This window comes from Carettochelys insculpta, chromosome 23 (genome assembly GCF_033958435.1).
Source record: "Carettochelys insculpta isolate YL-2023 chromosome 23, ASM3395843v1, whole genome shotgun sequence".
Classification (NCBI taxonomy): Eukaryota; Metazoa; Chordata; order Testudines; family Carettochelyidae; genus Carettochelys; species Carettochelys insculpta.
Genome location: NC_134159.1, coordinates 22,186,902 through 22,204,570, shown reverse-complemented (window position 1 = coordinate 22,204,570; position 17,669 = coordinate 22,186,902). Strand labels below are relative to the sequence as shown.

The window sequence follows — 17,669 nt, the reverse complement described above, 5'->3', positions numbered from 1 at the left end:
GGGTTGTGCAGGCTTTTCCTGCTGACATCGGGGTTTGGTTTTGTGCTGTTTCACACACGTGGATTCTACCAGCAGTCTTACAGCTCAACCCAAAGGCTTGGAACAACCTCCCTGCCCCAACCCTGACTCTTCACAGCTCACCTGCCTTTTGCTGCCTCTTCCCTGACAAAGGTGCCAGGCCTGGAGTCTCCTAACCTGTCCCCTCCAGAGCCAAGCCTCAAGCATTTCCCCTGGACTCTGCACAGCACAACCTCTCTGTGTTCTGCCCTGTGCCTGCCACTGATGCGACCTGCCTGAGATACTGTAATCCACTTAGCTCACTTGTATTTACCTGGATGGGTTAATCTGCAAAGGGTCAGACTCTCTGGGCTGGAAACCGCATGCAACAATAAAGGGCCCTCCTTTGTGCAAGTCGTGCTCGTTAGGCAGCTCCCGTGGTAGCACTGTCCTAGTCCGGACGCTACGCACTGAGCTGTGAGAATCAGACATGTTCGCCCGCTGACCCCATTCCCAGTCCCCGGGGGGAATCTGGAGAATATTCAGGTCAGTGAATTAGTAGCAGCTGCTGTTGTGCTGCTCTCAAATCCGTGGATTGAAGATGCATCTGCTCTCCACGCTGCTGGTTCAGTGCATCCCCAGAACCACATGCAGAGCAGCTGGCTAAGGCCTTGCAGTGCGGGAAGCACAGGGAGTGTTTCTTTCCATTGAAGTTATTGCCTGAACACGTTGGTCCTGAAGCAGGGACGGCGTTGGAGAACAATTGCCGGGGTGCTAGGAGCCGGTTAAGATTGCAAAGCGAGGCTATGAAACAGACACAAAGGAAAGAGTGCTGCTGATGAGAAAGCAATCCAGGTAACATCCCTTTTGATTTTAACGTCAGGCTCTGCAGCTGTCACAGCCAACTTGAGGAGCCATTAAGGCCATGCTTTGGTTTTCATTTAAAAGAGAAAAATATTTTGACCCTTTCCCTTGATGATAAAACAGCGTCATGATTTATATACCCCACCAGTGGCTAGAATCACAGAATCCTAGGGCTGGAAGGGACCTCAGGAGGTCATCTAGTCCAGCCCCCTGCCCAGAGCAGGATCAACCCCAACTAAGTCATCCCAGCCAGGACTATGTCAAGCTGGGACTTAAAACCTTCTAGGGATGGAGAATCCACCACCTCTCTAGGCAACACATTCCAGTGCTTCACCACCCTCCTGGGGAAGTAGTTTTTCCTTACATCCAACCCACACGTCTCCCTCTGTAACTTCCGATCACTGCTCCTTGTTCTGCCATCTCTCACCACTGTGATAAGAGATTATATCTAAAAGTTACAGGTCCAACAAAGAGAAGAAAACAATAAGAGTAATATAAGGAAAATATCCTAACCATGAACTCAGCTACGCTGTGAAAGCCTCCCCCACACAGGTGGGAGGCAGAGCTAAAAGTAGACTGGGTGAAGCACTAATGTGAGTAAAGCAGAAAATTAGTGCGGACCTGCAATGACCCTCCCCGCCCACAATTCACAAACTTCCTTTCAAGGCCAAGTCGACTTCCTAAAATTGTTTTCATTTATCTATTCTTTGCTTCACGATCCCCTGCAATACGCTCATGGGCCCCAGACTGGAACCACAGTACTAGGCAGTAAAACCTGCAAACCCCCTGGGACAACCTGGAAACTCAGCCTTGCTGAGCACCACACACTAGTCATTGTCTAAGGGACCTTCTGCTCTTCCTCGGTGTTCGTTTTGTGCAGTAACAGTTGCACCTGTCGCAAGCACGGTAGAGCAGAGATTCTGCAGAGCAGAGACTGAAGCAGGAGGATGGCTTGGGCAGTCACTTCCCAAGTCCCGTAGATCCTGGAGCGACTCAGTGGCGAGGCTCCATGACCTTATGTTGGGGACAATGGTTGGGGTTCTAGAAGGGCCTTGTCACCAGTCACCTGTCATCAGTGAATGGGTCAGCTCCAAGCCAGTCAATGCTTTGTTCTGCCTGGGTCCCAGTTCTCCCAGCCTGCTTATGGAACCCCAGCCTTGCTGAGCCCATGCTATCAAACCCTCCTGAGGCCTGTGTGGTGTGGGCCTGCCCATGCTTCCGCATGCAAACACCGGAGGGGCCTCGGCGTAGCTCCAGACTGGAGCAGCCGATGTTCTCCACCACAGAGCATGATGATTCCTCCCAGAGGCAGCCTGAGCCTGAGGGCAGGAGGGGTTATGGGGGGCAGAGTGAGGGCACCTGGCTTTGGGTATTAAAATCTTGGGGGGGAATGTGATATCTAGGGGGCAGGTGACCCCCCAGCCTTCTCCATCCATCACCTATGAGTGTAGCCAATGGGTCAGATGCAGCTAGACCCGAGGGAGTCCAGCATGCTCCTGTCACACTGGCAGGCAGTGCCATCGCTGAGCAAAGTTTCCATAGTCAGGCTCTTGGTAGTGGTTCTCTGGGGGGCAAAGGCCCAGCTCAGCTCTGGCAGGGATGGGGTTAAAACCATGGGTTCTGCTAGCTGGCAGGGTGGGAGGCCACAGGAAGCCTCCTGCTAGAGGCACAGAGTCTGGGAGCAACAGGAGGGGGTGCTCTAAAGCTTGGCTGATGGCAGACACGGATGAGACCCAGCGGCAGGAAGCCCTGTCGGGTGGAGGTTTGGCATTTAAAGGGTACAGGTTAATTTGCATTTGGCCTCTGGGCTTTCCACAGTGCTTGGCTTTTTAAAGTCCCAGTAAGCAGGTGGCATCCCTCCTGGGCTAGCTCGTGATCACCCCAGACACAAGGGTTCCAGTACTGTGAGCCCAGCCAAGCTGACTCTTGCGCTGCCAGGGGCCCTGCCTGCCTGAGCATGAGCTCTCAAGGTCTTTGGCAGCACTGGTTAGAGCCCCCAGGAGTGGGACTCTAACAACCACACAGGAGCTGCTGGGTGTTTATAGCCCCAGCCTGCTGCCTGTCATGGGAAATGAGCTTAGGAGCTGTGCAACGTGCAGAGCACAGCTCCGCGGGCTCTGGCTACCTGCTTTCCTCACCCTGACGCACTTCCTATTTGGGCCTCGTCTCCCTTCGAGCATTTTGGTTCCAGCTCTGGCAGGCTGCAGGGTGGGGCTGGGCCCCCCTTCCCAGATGTGAAGAGAAGCATCTCTTTGGGGAGAGGTCTGAGTGTTGCCATCGCCAGGTGGGAGCATTAAACCCAGAGGCAGCGTCCTGGCCAAAGCACAGAGGTGATGGGCCACAGGTGAGATTCACCCTGTGGAAAGGCCAGCCCAGGGCGTGGGCCTCTCTCCAGGGCTTATGTGGAGTATGCAGCATTCCAACACTTTGCACTGTGGATGGGCCTAGTGCCTGGAAGTCACAAGAGCCGTGGGTTCGCCCCAGATTCTGACAATGCCCTGGGGTGATTGAGAGCTTGGCCCAGCAAGCAGGAGTCAGAATGGCATGGCCCTGCGAAGCCCTCACCCCACACCCTGGGAGCAGGGCCTGGCTTGCTTGCAGAGCTCCCCGGCACTCTGGTGTTCCTCTGGAGCACCCCAGCGCCCTTGGACTGCACCTTGCACAGAACATATCATGTCAGAACACAACCGGCCCCTTGCCGTCCACAGCCACCCCCGGCCGGCGTTCCACACGCACCACCAGTGCTTGTCTTCCTGCACATCTGAACTGCCTCTTTTCTCCCGCAGACAGCCTGAGCCCTTTACATACGCACGGCCTGGACAAAAGCCACTGCGTTATCAGCCGGTTCCAAAAGCAGCAGCAACAAATCTTCCTCAGCCCCACTGGCAGGAGGGAGCCATATTTCCACCACAAGTGAAAACCCAGCCTCAGGCCTTTGTTCTTGGGGTGATAAAGAACCCAGGGTTGACTTCTCACCGTGATAAGGCTGTCATGCCCTAGCTAGCCCAGGCTTTACAAAGCAGAACCATTCTTTCAGGCTCCACGCCGCTGGTTTGTTGAATGGCATCAGGTCCATGCAGGACCAGCTGCTTTCCCTCACTTGGGCCAGGCACAGCCAAGACGTGGGCAGGTGAGGAGCTGTATTCAGCTGAGTGCTCTCATCTGTCCCAGCAGGGGTAGGATGGGGGATCCCTAGGGCAGCAGCCACAGGGAACACACAGTTCAGCAAGCCCTGGACACAGTATCTTGCCACTCGGAGAAGAAAGGACTACAGAGAAGCAGAAGGACTGTCAGGTCGTTGACCAGTGCAATACACACCAGGGCCAGATTTGCCACTGCCTGGCACCCGCAGAAAGGATTCTGCTCTGCTGGGGTTTCACACACAGTTTGCACAGGTGCAAGCCAGGCCCCAGGGAACCAGCACCTCTGGATCTAGGAATCCATGCACTGCCATTATTCATCACTCATGCCACAGTCCAAAACTACATGCAACCTGGAACTGGAAGTTAATATTTCAATTTGCTACTGTCCCCCTTAGTGTTCATTTTCTGCAATGCCCACAAAGCATTAGGTGCTTTCCTCACAGTCCGGCGCCAAGGAGTTCATTTTGATTCAGGAATTTGCTCCTAGAGATCTTTTGTGGGGTAAGAAAGCCCTTTGCTTGGTCTGCAAAAATAAAACTAGCTGAAATCAAGGGTCTGCTGGAAATTGTTTCCCTGAACCTTACTACGAATGTGCAAATTTCCTGGAAGTTCTCGTCATTGCTACTCAGCCCATCAGATGCATTAACGCTTTGCGACAGGATGGGCAGCAAAGGGACAGAAGGGGCAGCAATGCCGTTATCACAGCTTTAGCAGTGCGGACTGCAGAAATTCAAGCCTTTCTTGTGCACAACCTGGAGACCCACTGGATACGGCTAGTTGCTCGGCTATCGTGACACAGCCAAGACAGGTGCAGAAAGCAGCCCATGGAACGCCCTGCAAGCCCACCCCCCGCGCGCAATTCTTCCTTACTCTGGATAGTGCCCGCAGAGAAGTCGCAGCGAAGGGAGATCTCCTTTGGCTGCAGCATAGTGAACTGGTAACGCGCCGGTGTCTGTGGCTATGGCCGGGTCGCTGCCGCCGAAGCGCAATAGCCAGTCAGTCACTTCGTGGTGGCCAAAGCGGGCTGCAAGGTGCAGGACTGTGGCACCGGAATTGTCTGTATCCTGCAAAAATGAAACGAGTTCCAATTACCGTCACCTCCGGGGCACCTGCTGCTCCCTACATGCCTGTGAATGGGCAGGGGGGTTTCTGGGCTGTGGCAGAACTGCTGCCCTCCTTTGTGGCCGTGATTTTATTAATGGGCGCCGAGTCGGGGTAGTGCAGCTGCGTCCTGGGCCGAGAGTAACCTATGAAGGGTCACAAGTATCAGAGAGGAGCCGTGTTAGCCTGTACCTTCAAGAACAACACAAAGTCCTGAGGCACCTTATCGACTAACAGATATTTTGGAGCATGAGCTGTCGTGGGCAGAGCCCTGCTTCGGCAGGTGCGTGAGTGGGGGGTGGTTTCAGAGGTAACAGATTTAAGGGTGGCAGTCCTGAAACAAAGACATTTCAGAAATCAAATGGAGAGAGAAATCTCTGAGCTGCAATTTATTTGCAAATTTGACTCCGTTAACCAAGGACTAAACAGAGACTGGGACTGGCGCGCAGCTTACAAAGGCAGCTTCTCTGCCCTGGGTGTTAAGATCTCCCCATCAGACTCTGACAATGGCTCATATCCCCCTGTCTGATCTGACTTGTTTTTTCCTCTTTTGATACTGGGCCATTTCCACCTTACTGAACAGACCTTGTCAGCTCTGGCCCTCCCTTCTTCTGGGACCCCACTCTTCAAATACCCCTCTGAAACCACCCCCCCACTCATGCACCTGCTGGAGCGGGTCTCTGCCCACGACAGCTCATTCTCCAAAATATCTGTTAGTCTATAAGGTGCCACAGGACTTCTTGCTGTTCTGTGAATGGTCAGTGTCCTCTGGGAAGTGAGTTCAGGGGGTGCCAATGGTTCCTGTGGGAAAGTGTCCACACACCCCCAATAAACAAATCACCCCTTTCTTGAGAGCCTCAGCTGAAAGGCCCAGGCCCAAGAAAGCGCAGAGTATGAGGCTGCTCCCGGTCGGAGCAGAGAGCTGGTGGTGAAGGCAGCACCAATGCTGGGGACACAGAGATCCCTTGGTCGCACCTGCAGGGGACTCCCCCACCTAGGAAATGGGAACTGATGGGGGTGGGCACAGGGAGCAGCAGAGTCCCTAAAGCAGCCAGTGTGCCAGGCCTGGGGGGTGGGGAGAGGCAAGGCCCTGGCATGCAGCAAACCCCGGCTACTGTGAGAGCTCGGGACTCCCACCTCTCACCCCTGGTGCTCGCCAGCCATAATGCTGTGACTGCGCTGTGCGCTCCTGGCGCTGCTGGTGCAGTGCCTGTAGCCACGGACACACAGGGCTGGTGTGAGGGGCGGTGCAGTGGGGCCAGCTACCAAAGCATCACCTTTGGCACAAGCCAAACCACACCGCAGCTTCTGCAGGGCCTCAGGCAGGAGAGCCACACAGGTGGTGCTGCCTGGGCTCCCCCCTCCAGCTGGGCCAGGCAGGATGTTCAGCTCACTGGGTCTGTTTGCATGTGTATGTGCTGCTCCCCTCAAAGAGAGGGAGCATCAGGGCTTATGCAGTGGGACCAGAGCCGTCATATGGGAAACCTCAAACCAGCAATGAGCCAGGCAGCAAGGGGCCTTGGCCCCTGAGCTAGCCAGAGGGAGGCGCCCTTTGGGAGCAAGGCCTTGCTTGGACAAGCCGGAGCTGAAAGTTCCACGGTTGCGGCTCGCAGAGTCTGAACTGGGTCATTCTTCCACCTTCTCATGGGGCGACTGTTAACTCATATCATGCAACAACCCGAGGCCTTGGGGGAGAGTTACAAAATCCTGGCAGCAAGTCAGGGCCTGGCAAGCAATGCGGGAGGGACAGCTAGAAGCCCACAGGCTGGAGAAGGCCGGGAGGTGACTGAGACACCCAAGGTGAAAGACGTGGCCCAGTCAAATGCGCTGAGTGACTTGCCCACAACTTAGCTAGTAAAGAACCTTTTTATAGCCTGTGCTCAGGCCGCCCGTCCTGGCCCCCCCATCCCTCCCCTGCACAAAGCACCCCAAGGCCTGTCCTTGCCCAGCCCTCCTGTATCGACCACAGGAAGTTAATGCCCATCACAGTCCAAGAGCAGGGAGGGTGGAGGACGTCCTCTCTGCTCTATCTAACAGCAGCATTCACAGTGTTGCCAGCGCAGGTGATTGGATTTTATGTCCCTTGGCCCTGGCTGTTGTACTTACAGACCCAGCTCCAAGGGGTGGGGGAGTCCTGGGGGAGCTAAGTGTTCCTTAACAAGAGGAAGCTTCTAGCCACATGGCTGGTCAGTAAAACTCATGTGTGGGCCCTGAGTGCACCAGAAAGGCCAGGAGCCAGGGGAGCCCAGCCTGCGTTATTCCTTGAAATGCCACGATTGGAAAGTGGCCTTGCGAGCTCTGGAGCCAGACACATGATTCTTGAAAGCAGGGCACTGGCAACCCTGCACTCAGCCTCCAGAGCCGGGCCCTTGCCGTGCGCTGCAACACCTCCCTGTTAAAATGCCAGAGTTCCTTAACCCCATCCGTGTACCTCACCTCTGGCTGAGGGGGAGGTGTGAGCAGCCCGCTGTCACCCAGCAGTTGAACACATGTTGAGTGAGGGCCCCTGGGAGTGCGTGTTCAGTCGCCCCCTTCGCTGACACTTCGGCCCAGGATGAACAAGTGGTGGATTGTTCTTCCTGTGCACGGAGCTGCCTGCTAAAGCCATTTTCCTGCACCCTGGCCCTGCACAGGGAAAGCCGGCTTTTCATGCCCAGCACAGTAATGCCAGGCTGGCTGCTTTGGCATGTGCTCGCTTGGTTACTGCACAGCCCTGCTTTGGTCCCCGGTGCTCCTGACAGCACACAATGGCCAGTGAAACTCCTCCAGGATGGCTCCTCCCGCTGCTGAACCTGTCCCCTCAGCTTCCTCATGCTCTCGGCTCCTGCCGCTGCGTCGGCACTGCTCCGTCACATGTTTGCACCACTCCACCTGCATCAGGCAAGCAGCTTAGCCCTCCAGCATCCGCCCCCATTGCATAACCCCGGCAAAGAACAAGTCAGAATGCCACGTGCCGCTTGAAGGCACAGACCCCTTGGCTGCCTCCGGCGCCGCACCACATGGTGCAGGAGTAATCTCGCGTGCCCGGTGTTGGTTTCAGCAGGGGACAGCAGGGGCTGGGCCACACCGCGTCCAGCCTTGGGGCCAGCATTTAATCTGATCATTCAACTTGCCATGACTGACAAGCACAGTGCCAACCCGAGCTTAGCTGGGTAACCCTGCCACAGCGTCACACACTGGGTGCTCTGGGGACACTAAACACCAAGAGGAAAGAGTAGAAACATAGAATACTAGGACTGGAAGGGACCTCGAGAGGTCATCGAGTCCAGCCCCCTGCCCTCATGGCAGGACCAAGTACTGTCTAAACCATCCCTGAGAGACATCTATCTAACCTGTTCTTAAATGTCTCCAGAGATGGAGATTCCACAACCTCCCCAGGCAATTTATTCCACTGTTTGACCGCCCTGACAGTTAGGAACTTTTTCCTAATGTCCAACCTAAACCTCCCTTGCTGCAGTTTAACCCCATTGCCTCTTGTTCTATCCTCAGAGGCCAAGAAGAACAAGTTTTCTCTCTGCTCCTTAAGACACCCTTTTAGACACCTGAAAACCGCTATCATGTCTCCCCTCAATCTTCTCTTTTCCAAACTAAACAAGCCCAATTTTTTCAGACTTTCTTCATAATTCATGCTCTCTAGACCTTTGATCATTCTTGTTGCTCTTTTCTGGACCCTCTCCAATTTCTGCACATCTTTCTTGACATGCAGTGCCCAGAACTGGACACAATACTCCAGCTGAGGCCTAACCAGCACAGAGTAGAGCAGAAGAATGACTTCTTGTGTCTTGTGCACAACACACCTGTTAATGCATCACAGAATCATGTTTGATTTTTTTTTAAAACAGCATCACACTGTTGACTCCTACTTAGCTTGTGGTCCACTATAACCCCTAGATCCCTTTCTGCTGTAGCCATTCCTAGACAGTCTCTCCCCATTCTATATGTGTGAAACTGATTGTTCCTTCCCAAGTGGAGCACTTTGCATTTGTCCTCATTAAACTTCATCCTGTTTACCTCAGACCATTTCTCCAATTTATCCAGATCATTTTGAATTATGACCCTTGTGATGGGGTTCTGGGGTCCCCCAAGCTCTGCACCCTGTCCGCAGGCAGGAGAGTCTCTCACTTAGCAGGAGAACAGCGGGTTTATTAGCCGACAGGACACAGCATCGTACAGAGGAGTCAGTGCAGCAGGCAGAGACAGCCAGTCCAATTCATGCTGGGGAGAGGAGGCCCCAAGGGGCCCCCAGAGCCGGGGTCTTGCCCCCTCCTTTGTCTCTCTCTCCCTCAGCCCAGACTAACTGCTTCCAACTCCCAGTTCCAATTCAAACCCCTCAGGCTCCACCTCCTCCTTTGTCTGCAGTACAAAGGTGTTACCTGGTTGTCAGGGTTACCCTCAGCAGGAGCCCCACACCCTCTGTGAGCCACTCACACACACACAGGTATCCCCCACTCCATCACATCTCTCCCCCTTCCAGACTGAACTGAGCGGGGTCACTCAGCCGGTGACCTGGGGAAGTTCGGGGCCCTCCCCTCGTGATTGGGCATCGGCTGCACCCTCAGTGCTCCCCTTGATGTGCACCACCTCCATGTCATAATCCTGCTGGGGGAGGCTCCAACTCAGGAGCTTGGTATTGGCCCTTTTCATGTGATGCAGCCGGGCAAATTCCTTTAGTTCCCTCAGGTTGGTCGGCCTCCCAGCCTCTGTCTCTGGTCCATCAGCCACGTTCTCAAGTCGGGCAGGCAGAGCCCATACAGATGCTGCAGCACCAACAGATCAAATAGTTCTTTTCTGGTCTGGGCCCTGCCCTGTCTGCCCACCAGTCCATACAGCTGCTCCAGCCAATGTTTGGAATTCAGTTACAGTCCAGTAAAGGAAGGTACAAATGCTTTCCACCCTTGGCATTTAGCCAGACCACCAAAATGGTTGTGTGCCTCAGTTTCCCCTTCCATGCCACACAATAGGTTTGGAATGTTCCTCCTCGTGTGAGAGGTTGCAAGACTAGTTACAGGGAACAATGGTGACATTTCAGAGTTACAGACTCCTTCAACATACAACTCATGCTTCTGCATCAATGTCATCAAGTCGAATGGCTCTTTCCAAACATTCAGTACATGGTACAATTCTACAGCTTTTGGTAGCAGCACCCCTTGGTTACAGCAGTCAGCGTGAGTTACAGAACAAACCCATTGCAACTGTACATTTACGTTGCTCTTTGGTAGACCACAACCTTTGTGCAACATCCTTGAGAATCTGGTATTTTGGGGATAAATGGCTGAGGCCTTTCTTAGCACCATCAAGTTCTAATCTTCTCTCTTGCCCCCTGGGGTGGAAATTTGATCTCTCTGGCTGTGCCCTCCCTTCTAACAAGAGCTGGGCCATTGATGATCTCAGGGAGACGGCCCCCTCCCAGCCAGCCTGGAAATTTGCAAACCAAACTGCTTTCTGAGAGTTGTTTTGTGAGTCCCAGACGCAGAATCCACATGGAAGAATCCCTGTTTATCCCTTACTGGCCCACCAGGACCACAGCTCCTTTGTCCTTCCCCCTCCAACTACTGCCTCCCCATGGAATCAGAAGTGGAGTCCAGTATAAGAATATAAGTGTTTCCACCATCTGGAGATGGGGAATTGCTGGCCCTCTCCTGCATCCTACAGAGACTGACTGTGCAGCTGTTTTACTTGGTTCTTACAGGGCTGCTCACACTCCCTGATAGTTTTCACTTTACTTGCATCAACTTCCAATTCCTGAGAAACTTTTACCCTGCCTGCTTTGGACCCTTGCAGAGCACAGCCAGTGGTTTCACACTCAGGCAGGTCCTGGCCATCAGGAGCTGAAACAAACTTCTCCCCAGGCAAAGGGCTGCTCTGGTGCTTACAGACAAGCACCTTTCCTGTTCACTCTCCTCCACCTCACTCCCATTTTCTGCAGTACCCACAGACAGGTCAGGAAAAGTTTCAGGGAAATTCTCTTCCTCAAGAGCTCCCCCAAACAACAGCTCATCCCTGTCTGCCTCCACAGGGGCACTGCTCCCTTGAGCCACAACCAGCTCCTGGGTTTCACCTACACCCCGGATCACTTCTGGCCCATCAGGCAGATTCCCATGTAATCCCCCTCCAGGCAGACAGCCAGTACCACGAGACAGAAGGTCAGGGTCCCTTTCCTCCCTTCTGCTACCAGCTCCTTTATCTTCATCAGTCAGCATAACTCCATTGCCCGTCTGTTCTTGTGTCCTGGCGAGAGGATGACTCTGGTAGGACAGAGCCGTCTCACCCCCTCCCAGTAACACCTCAGCATCAGGCAAAGAACAAGTACCAGAATCGTCTGGTCTCTGGGATTCCCTGATGATACTTACTGGATCAGACCGAGTTAAAGCATCATCCCCCCTGACAGACACAGAGGCAGGCCCACTTCCCATCTGGGCTTCAGCTGCCCTCAGATCCAGCTCTGGGATCTTGGCTCCATCTCGAGCCCCCACAGGCTCAGGCAAAGGATTCACTTCCCCAGAAGCAGAAGCACTTTTCTTGCACCAAGGACCAGTGTCCTTAGCAGGGACACCACTGCCCATCCCAGAGCCATTCCCTCTGCTCCAGCCCCCATGGCTGGATTCAGAGTCACACCCGGAATGCTCTTTCCTGGTGGATCCTTCTCCAGCCACCCCAGACTGGTGAATCTTCCTCAGACAATGGGCTAGTTTCCTCATTGGCACCTTTTCCAAATGCAGGCTCTGCTCTCTCCCCAGGCTGCTGCTGCTGCTGCTGCTGTTCAACACAGACAGACAATGGGAGACACTCTCTCCTTTCTCCCAGTCCCCCGGCTGGTCTCCACACACACACAGAAGGTGGAGCAGCTTCTCTCAGAGACAACTTGCCATTCCCAGTGGATCAGCTGCTTTCCTGCACAGACACACAGGCACCTTCCTCGGCCCAGGCCTGGAAAACTCTCCGCAGGTCTGTCTTGGCCACTAGTAGATGATGGGTTGGAATCGCTCCTTCCCTCCTTGAGCAGTGGCAGGCCACTTGGTTCAGAGCTCCATGCAGTCCAGGGTTCCCTGCCCCCATCCGGGCTCACCTCTGCAGGATTTTCCTTAACCCTCAGCTCTGCCACTGCACATCCACGCTGCCTTGTCCAGCTTCTTTAATCTCGATTCAGTTTCCAGGTGCTGCCACTTCACAGCGGAGTTGCTCAGCGTGGTTGCAGGCTCTCAGGCTGATGCCCTCTGCACCCCACGATTCCTGGAAGAATCCCTTCAGTGTGCCAGGCTCCTTGCGGGTCACAAGCTGCCCAGGGTTAGGCCGTAGGCCCCTCCGCCCTCTGGGACCGACTCCAACAGACTCCCAGCGGAACCCCTTCTTCAGTGTGACACCCGCTCTCAGGGACCATGAGCACACTGTCTTGGGAAGAACTCATTCAGCGTCAGCCTCCTCAGGGGTCACTTGTTCCTGGGGGTTGGGCTCTCGGCCCCTCCAGCTTCTGGGACCGACTCCAACAGATTCCCAGGAGTAACCCCTCCTCAGGTGTGACACCCCCTCTCGAGGACCACGACCGCAGTTGCTTGGGTTCGGCCGCAGGCCCCTCCGCCTTGGGGAACTGCACCTCTCTGCCCTTCAGCACACCTGGGTCTCGCAGGCCCCACTTCTTCCGGGGCCCCGGTCACTTACTGCTGGATGCTCCATCCTCGGGGTGCAGAACATCCCACTTCTGACACCAGTGTGATGGGGTTCTGGGGTCCCCCAAGCTCTGCACCCTGTCCGCAGGCAGGAGAGTCTCTCACTTAGCAGGAGAACAGCGGGTTTATTAGCCGACAGGACACAGCATCGTACAGAGGAGTCAGTGCAGCAGGCAGAGACAGCCAGTCCAATTCATGCTGGGGAGAGGAGGCCCCAAGGGGCCCCCAGAGCCGGGGCCTTGCTCCTTCCTTTGTCTCTCTCTCCCTCAGCCCAGACTAACTGCTTCCAACTCCCAGTTCCAATTCAAACCCCTCAGGCTCCACCTCCTCCTTTGTCTGCAGTACAAAGGTGTTACCTGGTTGTCAGGGTTACCCTCAGCAGGAGCCCCACACCCTCTGTGAGCCACACACACACACAGGTATCCCCCACTCCATCACAACCCTATCCTCCAAAGCAGTTGCAACTCCTCCCAACTTGGTATCATCTGCAAACTTAATGAGTGTACCTTCTATGCTGATATCTAAATCGTTGATGAAGATATTGAACAGAAGCGGTCCCAGAATAGACCCCTGCAGAACCCCACTTGTTATACCTTCTCAGCAGGATTGAGAACCATTAAGAACTACTCTCTGAGTATGGTTATCCAGCCAGTTTTGCACCCACCTTGTAGTAGTCCCTTCTAAATTGTATTTGCCTAGTTTATTGACAAGAATATCATGCGAGACTGTATCAAATGTCTTACTAAAATCTAGGTATACCACATCTACCGCTTTTCCCCTATCCACGAGGCTTGTTAACCTATCAAACAAAGCCATCAGATTGGTTTGACATGATTTGTTCTTTATGAGTAACGGTATACAAGGGCCAAGCCCACACTCCCCATAACTGAACACTTGGGAGGCCACCCAGAAGAAATTCAAATGGCACCCAGCTGACGAGCCGAGTGCCCATGGCTGGCAGCCCAGGTCTCTACAGTTGGTGCATACCCACACCTGCCTAGTACACAGAGCAACGCTTATTCCGCACACAAATGCAAACCCTAGAGGAGAAGTCAGTCTGGACACCACTAACAGTTATATGCAAGAGCCACTGGTACGTGAATACAGTACGAGCTGAAAACACTAGGTTGAGCCACTGAACTGCCACGTACTTTCTTCCAGGCACTTCTGGGGCCAGAGCAACGTAGTCGGCCAGGAGGCTGCGGGGAGAGACTGTCACTGTGACAGTGTCAGTGAGGTAGCAGGTGCCACTCACAAGGGCAGTGCTAGAGCGTCTGCCCTGCCCCAGCACGACTCGTAACTCGTTATACGCCTTGGCAGCAGGAGGAGCGGGCAGGGCAAGTCCTGCTGGGTCCAGACCTGAGTGATCTCCACCATGGAGGGAGAGCGAGCGGGGTCCCACCTGAGGCAGAGCTACCAGGCTGCTGCAGCTTCCCAGGCCAGAGCAGAGAGGGAAACCGACCCCTGTGCAAAGCAGCAGTCAGCCTGACTGGTTGTGAACAGCTGAGCACAACTGGCCACCAGAAATGTCTGTGTAGCCTCAACGCTTGCGGGGCTGGTGGCAGCTGGTTTCAGGCTGTGCTGTGGGCTGTAAAAGGGGCAGCTCCCAGCTGGCCCATGTAGGCCGGCCCGTGGCATTGGTGCCGTTCTGTTGTACAGAAGAAACCCACCCACCGTGTATAGCGAAGGTCACAGTTTGGCATTCAGGCTGTTGGTCACCATTGCCACGGTGGGTGAAACCCTGCTCCTCCTGACCTGAAGTCAATGGCTGCAGGCCTAGCAAGTCCAGCAGGGCCAGGATCTCGCCCACACTCACCATTGTGAGTCGTCAGCATTGTATTCTCAGGGCCTGCAGCCCGAGTCAGTGGCCGGAGAAATCTGATAATCAGCGACTCTCCCGGCCTGTCCCCGGACAAGGTGCACACAAGGGGAAGGCAGAATCTGCTGCATTGCTGCTCGGGGGTGTTTGCGGTGCAGACTGAAGGATGCCTACTACTACTGCTGCTCGGGGGTGTTTGCGGTGCAGACTGAAGGATGCCTACTACTACTGCTGCTCGGGGGTGTTTGCGGTGCAGACTGAAGGATGCCTACTACTACTGCTGCTCGGGGGTGTTTGCGGCGCAGACTGAAGGATGCCTACTACTACTACTGCTGCTCGGGGGTGTTTGCGGTGCAGACTGAAGGATGCCTACTACTACTGCTGCTCCAGGGTGTTTGCGGTGCAGACTGAAAGATGCCTACTACTACTACTGCTGCTCGGGGGTGTTTGCGGTGCAGACTGAAGGATGCCTACACTACTACTGCTGCTCCAGGGTGTTTGCGGTGCAGACTGAAAGATGCCTACACTACTACTGCTGCTCCAGGGTGTTTGCGGTGCAGACTGAAAGATGCCTACTACTACTACTGCTGCTCGGGGGTGTTTGCGGTGCAGACTGAAGGATGCCTACACTACTGCTGCTGCTCGCGGGTGTTTGCGGTGAGTGAGGACCAGATGTTTGCCAAGTGCTACAGAGATGACAAACAGCCTTGGGTGAAGGTTAGGTCTGGTTGTTAGTACAGCCGAGTGGGTCCTCAGGACAGTCTGCCCCACCAGTGACCACCAGGGGTCCTGCTTGCAAGGAGCAGGCAGGGGAGGGAGCCTGTGTGCCGCCCCCAAGCAGAGGATCACTTCCCTCTCTGTACTTCTGCTCCCTCCAGCCGTGAGCAGCCTTCACTATGGAGAGTGCAAGTCCTGGGGCCAGAACTGCCCTGTTGTGTCTCTGCTGGGCCAGGTCCTGGATCAATACAGCGGATAATGATGGGCCCCCAGACATCACCCATCCTTCTGTCTAGGTCAGGGCTGACACCCAGCCGCACAGGAAGGGCAGTGCATGAGGCCTGAACAGCAGAACCAGCCCCAGCCCCTGCCCCCAGCTGTCCTCAGGACAGTGCCCTCAGCAATGCATGGGCTGGGGACATGGCACACAGCCTGACAGGGCCCAGCAGGGCTCCCAGCCACCGTCCAAGGCCGTGGCTCTCCTAAAGCACATGGCACCTCCTCAGCAGCTCACGGAGAGGCTTGGGAGGCAGGTGCACGCTTGTGGGGAAGGAAGTGAGGAAGTGATGGACCCAAGGCCATGCAGCAACTGGGTGTGGAACCAGGATTGGAGGGGGGAGGCCTTGGTCCCAGCTCAGCCCACGGCCCCCCGGCAAGCCGCCAGTCCTGGGAGCTCGCATGGTGTTCTGCTCAGGTGGGTGCAGCTGCAGGCCCCGGGACCAGCTTCCAGGGAAGCCACTGCCTCCCATCCTGCCAGAGGCCTTTGGCCTGGCTGGACGCCAGCTCCTCGGCCCAAGCGACGGCAGCCTCAAGACAGAGATGAACTATGGCTTGGCCAGACACGCGGGCGAGCTCAGCCCTGCCCGCCCGGCAGGTGCCCACCCGCTGCCAGTAACCCACGGGCCTGCTCTGCAGCCCCTGGTGGTCGGGCCGGGGGTGCCGGCCATTCCCAGCCCAGCGCAGCTGGGGAGCAAGTGCATTTCCCCGGGGAGAGGCCCCAGCTGCCACAGGCGCGGGCGCCGGGCCTGCTGGGGCAGCCCCCGGTTACAGCGGGGTCCTGGCGCTCAGCCCCCCTCCAACCCCGCAGAGCCGCGCGCGGTGCTCACCTGAACGCAGCAGCCTCCCTGGCTCAGCAGCCACTGCAGGCAGGCCAGGTTGCCGGTGGCCGAGGCGTCGTGGCCCGGGGTGGCCCCGTTGCGGGCCCGGCTGTTGCCCCGCAGCGCCGCCTCCTCCACCAGGTAGCGCAGGCAGTTGAGTTTGCCGGCCCGGGCGGCGTGGTGGGCGGGCGAGGCGCCCAGCGGGTCCCGCAGCCCCGGCGGCAGCAGCCCCTCGGCCTGCAGGGCCTTCAGCGTGTCCACGTCCCCCTGGCGGGCGGCCAGCAGAGCCCGCTCCAGGGCCATCTCCTCGGCCCGCCGAGCAGGAGCCGCCGGCCCCTCAGCAGCCGGGGCGCTCCATGGGGCTGCTCGCCGTGCCCGGCTGCTGGAGAGCGCTTGGATCCCGGGACGGGGCCGCTGCCAGACCCGTGCGCTGCGCCCCGGGGCAACTCCTCCTGCTGCCGCGCCCCGGGACTCCTCCTGCCGCGCTGCGCCCCGGGACTCCTCCTGCGCTGCGCCCCTGGGCTCCTGCTGCCGCGCCGCGCCCCGGGGCAACTCCTCCTGCTGCCGCGCCCCGGGACTCCTCCTGCTGCCGCGCCCCGGGACTCCTCCTGCGCTGCGCCCCTGGGCTCCTGCTGCCGCGCCGCGCCCCGGGGCAACTCCTCCTGCTGCCGCGCCCCGGGCTCTCTCCTGCTGCTGCGCCGCCCCCCCGAGAACCTGTCCGTGGAGTCTCCTGCCCGAAGACCTGTGCCCGGGGAATCTCCCTCCCCGCCTCCCCTCGCCGGCTGTCAGGCGGGCTGGGACTCCCGGGCACTCCGAGGCGCACAGCACAGCAAGGCCCCTGCCCTTGGCACTTCCCGACCCCGGCTCAGACTCCAGGGGCTGCCAACTCCCCGGCGGCTCCGCAGCCCTCCCGGCCTCCGGGGCCCAGCAGCCAAGCGGCGGCAGGAGCGCGCAGCGATCCCTCCCCCAGGCCGGCTCCTCCTTCCCTCGGGTCACTCTGGGGAATCGCGGGAGCCGCTGTGAGCTCCCGGCCCCTCCCCCGCCCGCTCGTCCCAGGCCAGGAAGGGGTTAACCTTTCGCTAGGCCTCTGCCCGGCTCCTGGGCGCAGCAGGCCCCGGCAGGAAGGGGCCATCCCCCGTGAGGAGCAGGGGCCGAGGCTGGCCCAGGCCCTGGGGGCTGCTGGCAGGGAGCCAGCGCTGGCCCGGCCCACCCCACTTACAGCAGCTGGGGGGGCTCGGCCCTTTCCCTCCGGCGGGCCCCCCCGGGC

The 17,669-nt window shown here is 56.9% G+C and overlaps 1 protein-coding gene across 2 annotated transcripts in view; it reads right to left on the bottom strand.

Annotated features, from left to right (window-relative positions):
• ESPN (espin) overlaps positions 1-16,814 on the bottom strand; it is a 96,920-nt gene extending 80,106 nt beyond the window's left edge. For both annotated transcript variants that reach the window (XM_074975563.1, XM_074975562.1), the window contains exons 1-2: positions 16,412-16,814; positions 4,875-5,068 (exon numbers count right to left, since the gene is read on the bottom strand). In XM_074975563.1, the coding sequence (XP_074831664.1) occupies positions 4,875-5,068; positions 16,412-16,705 (488 nt within the window). In that variant the 5' untranslated portion in view covers positions 16,706-16,814. The remainder of the gene's footprint in view (positions 1-4,874; positions 5,069-16,411) is intronic.
• Positions 16,815-17,669: the final 855 nt, after the last annotated feature.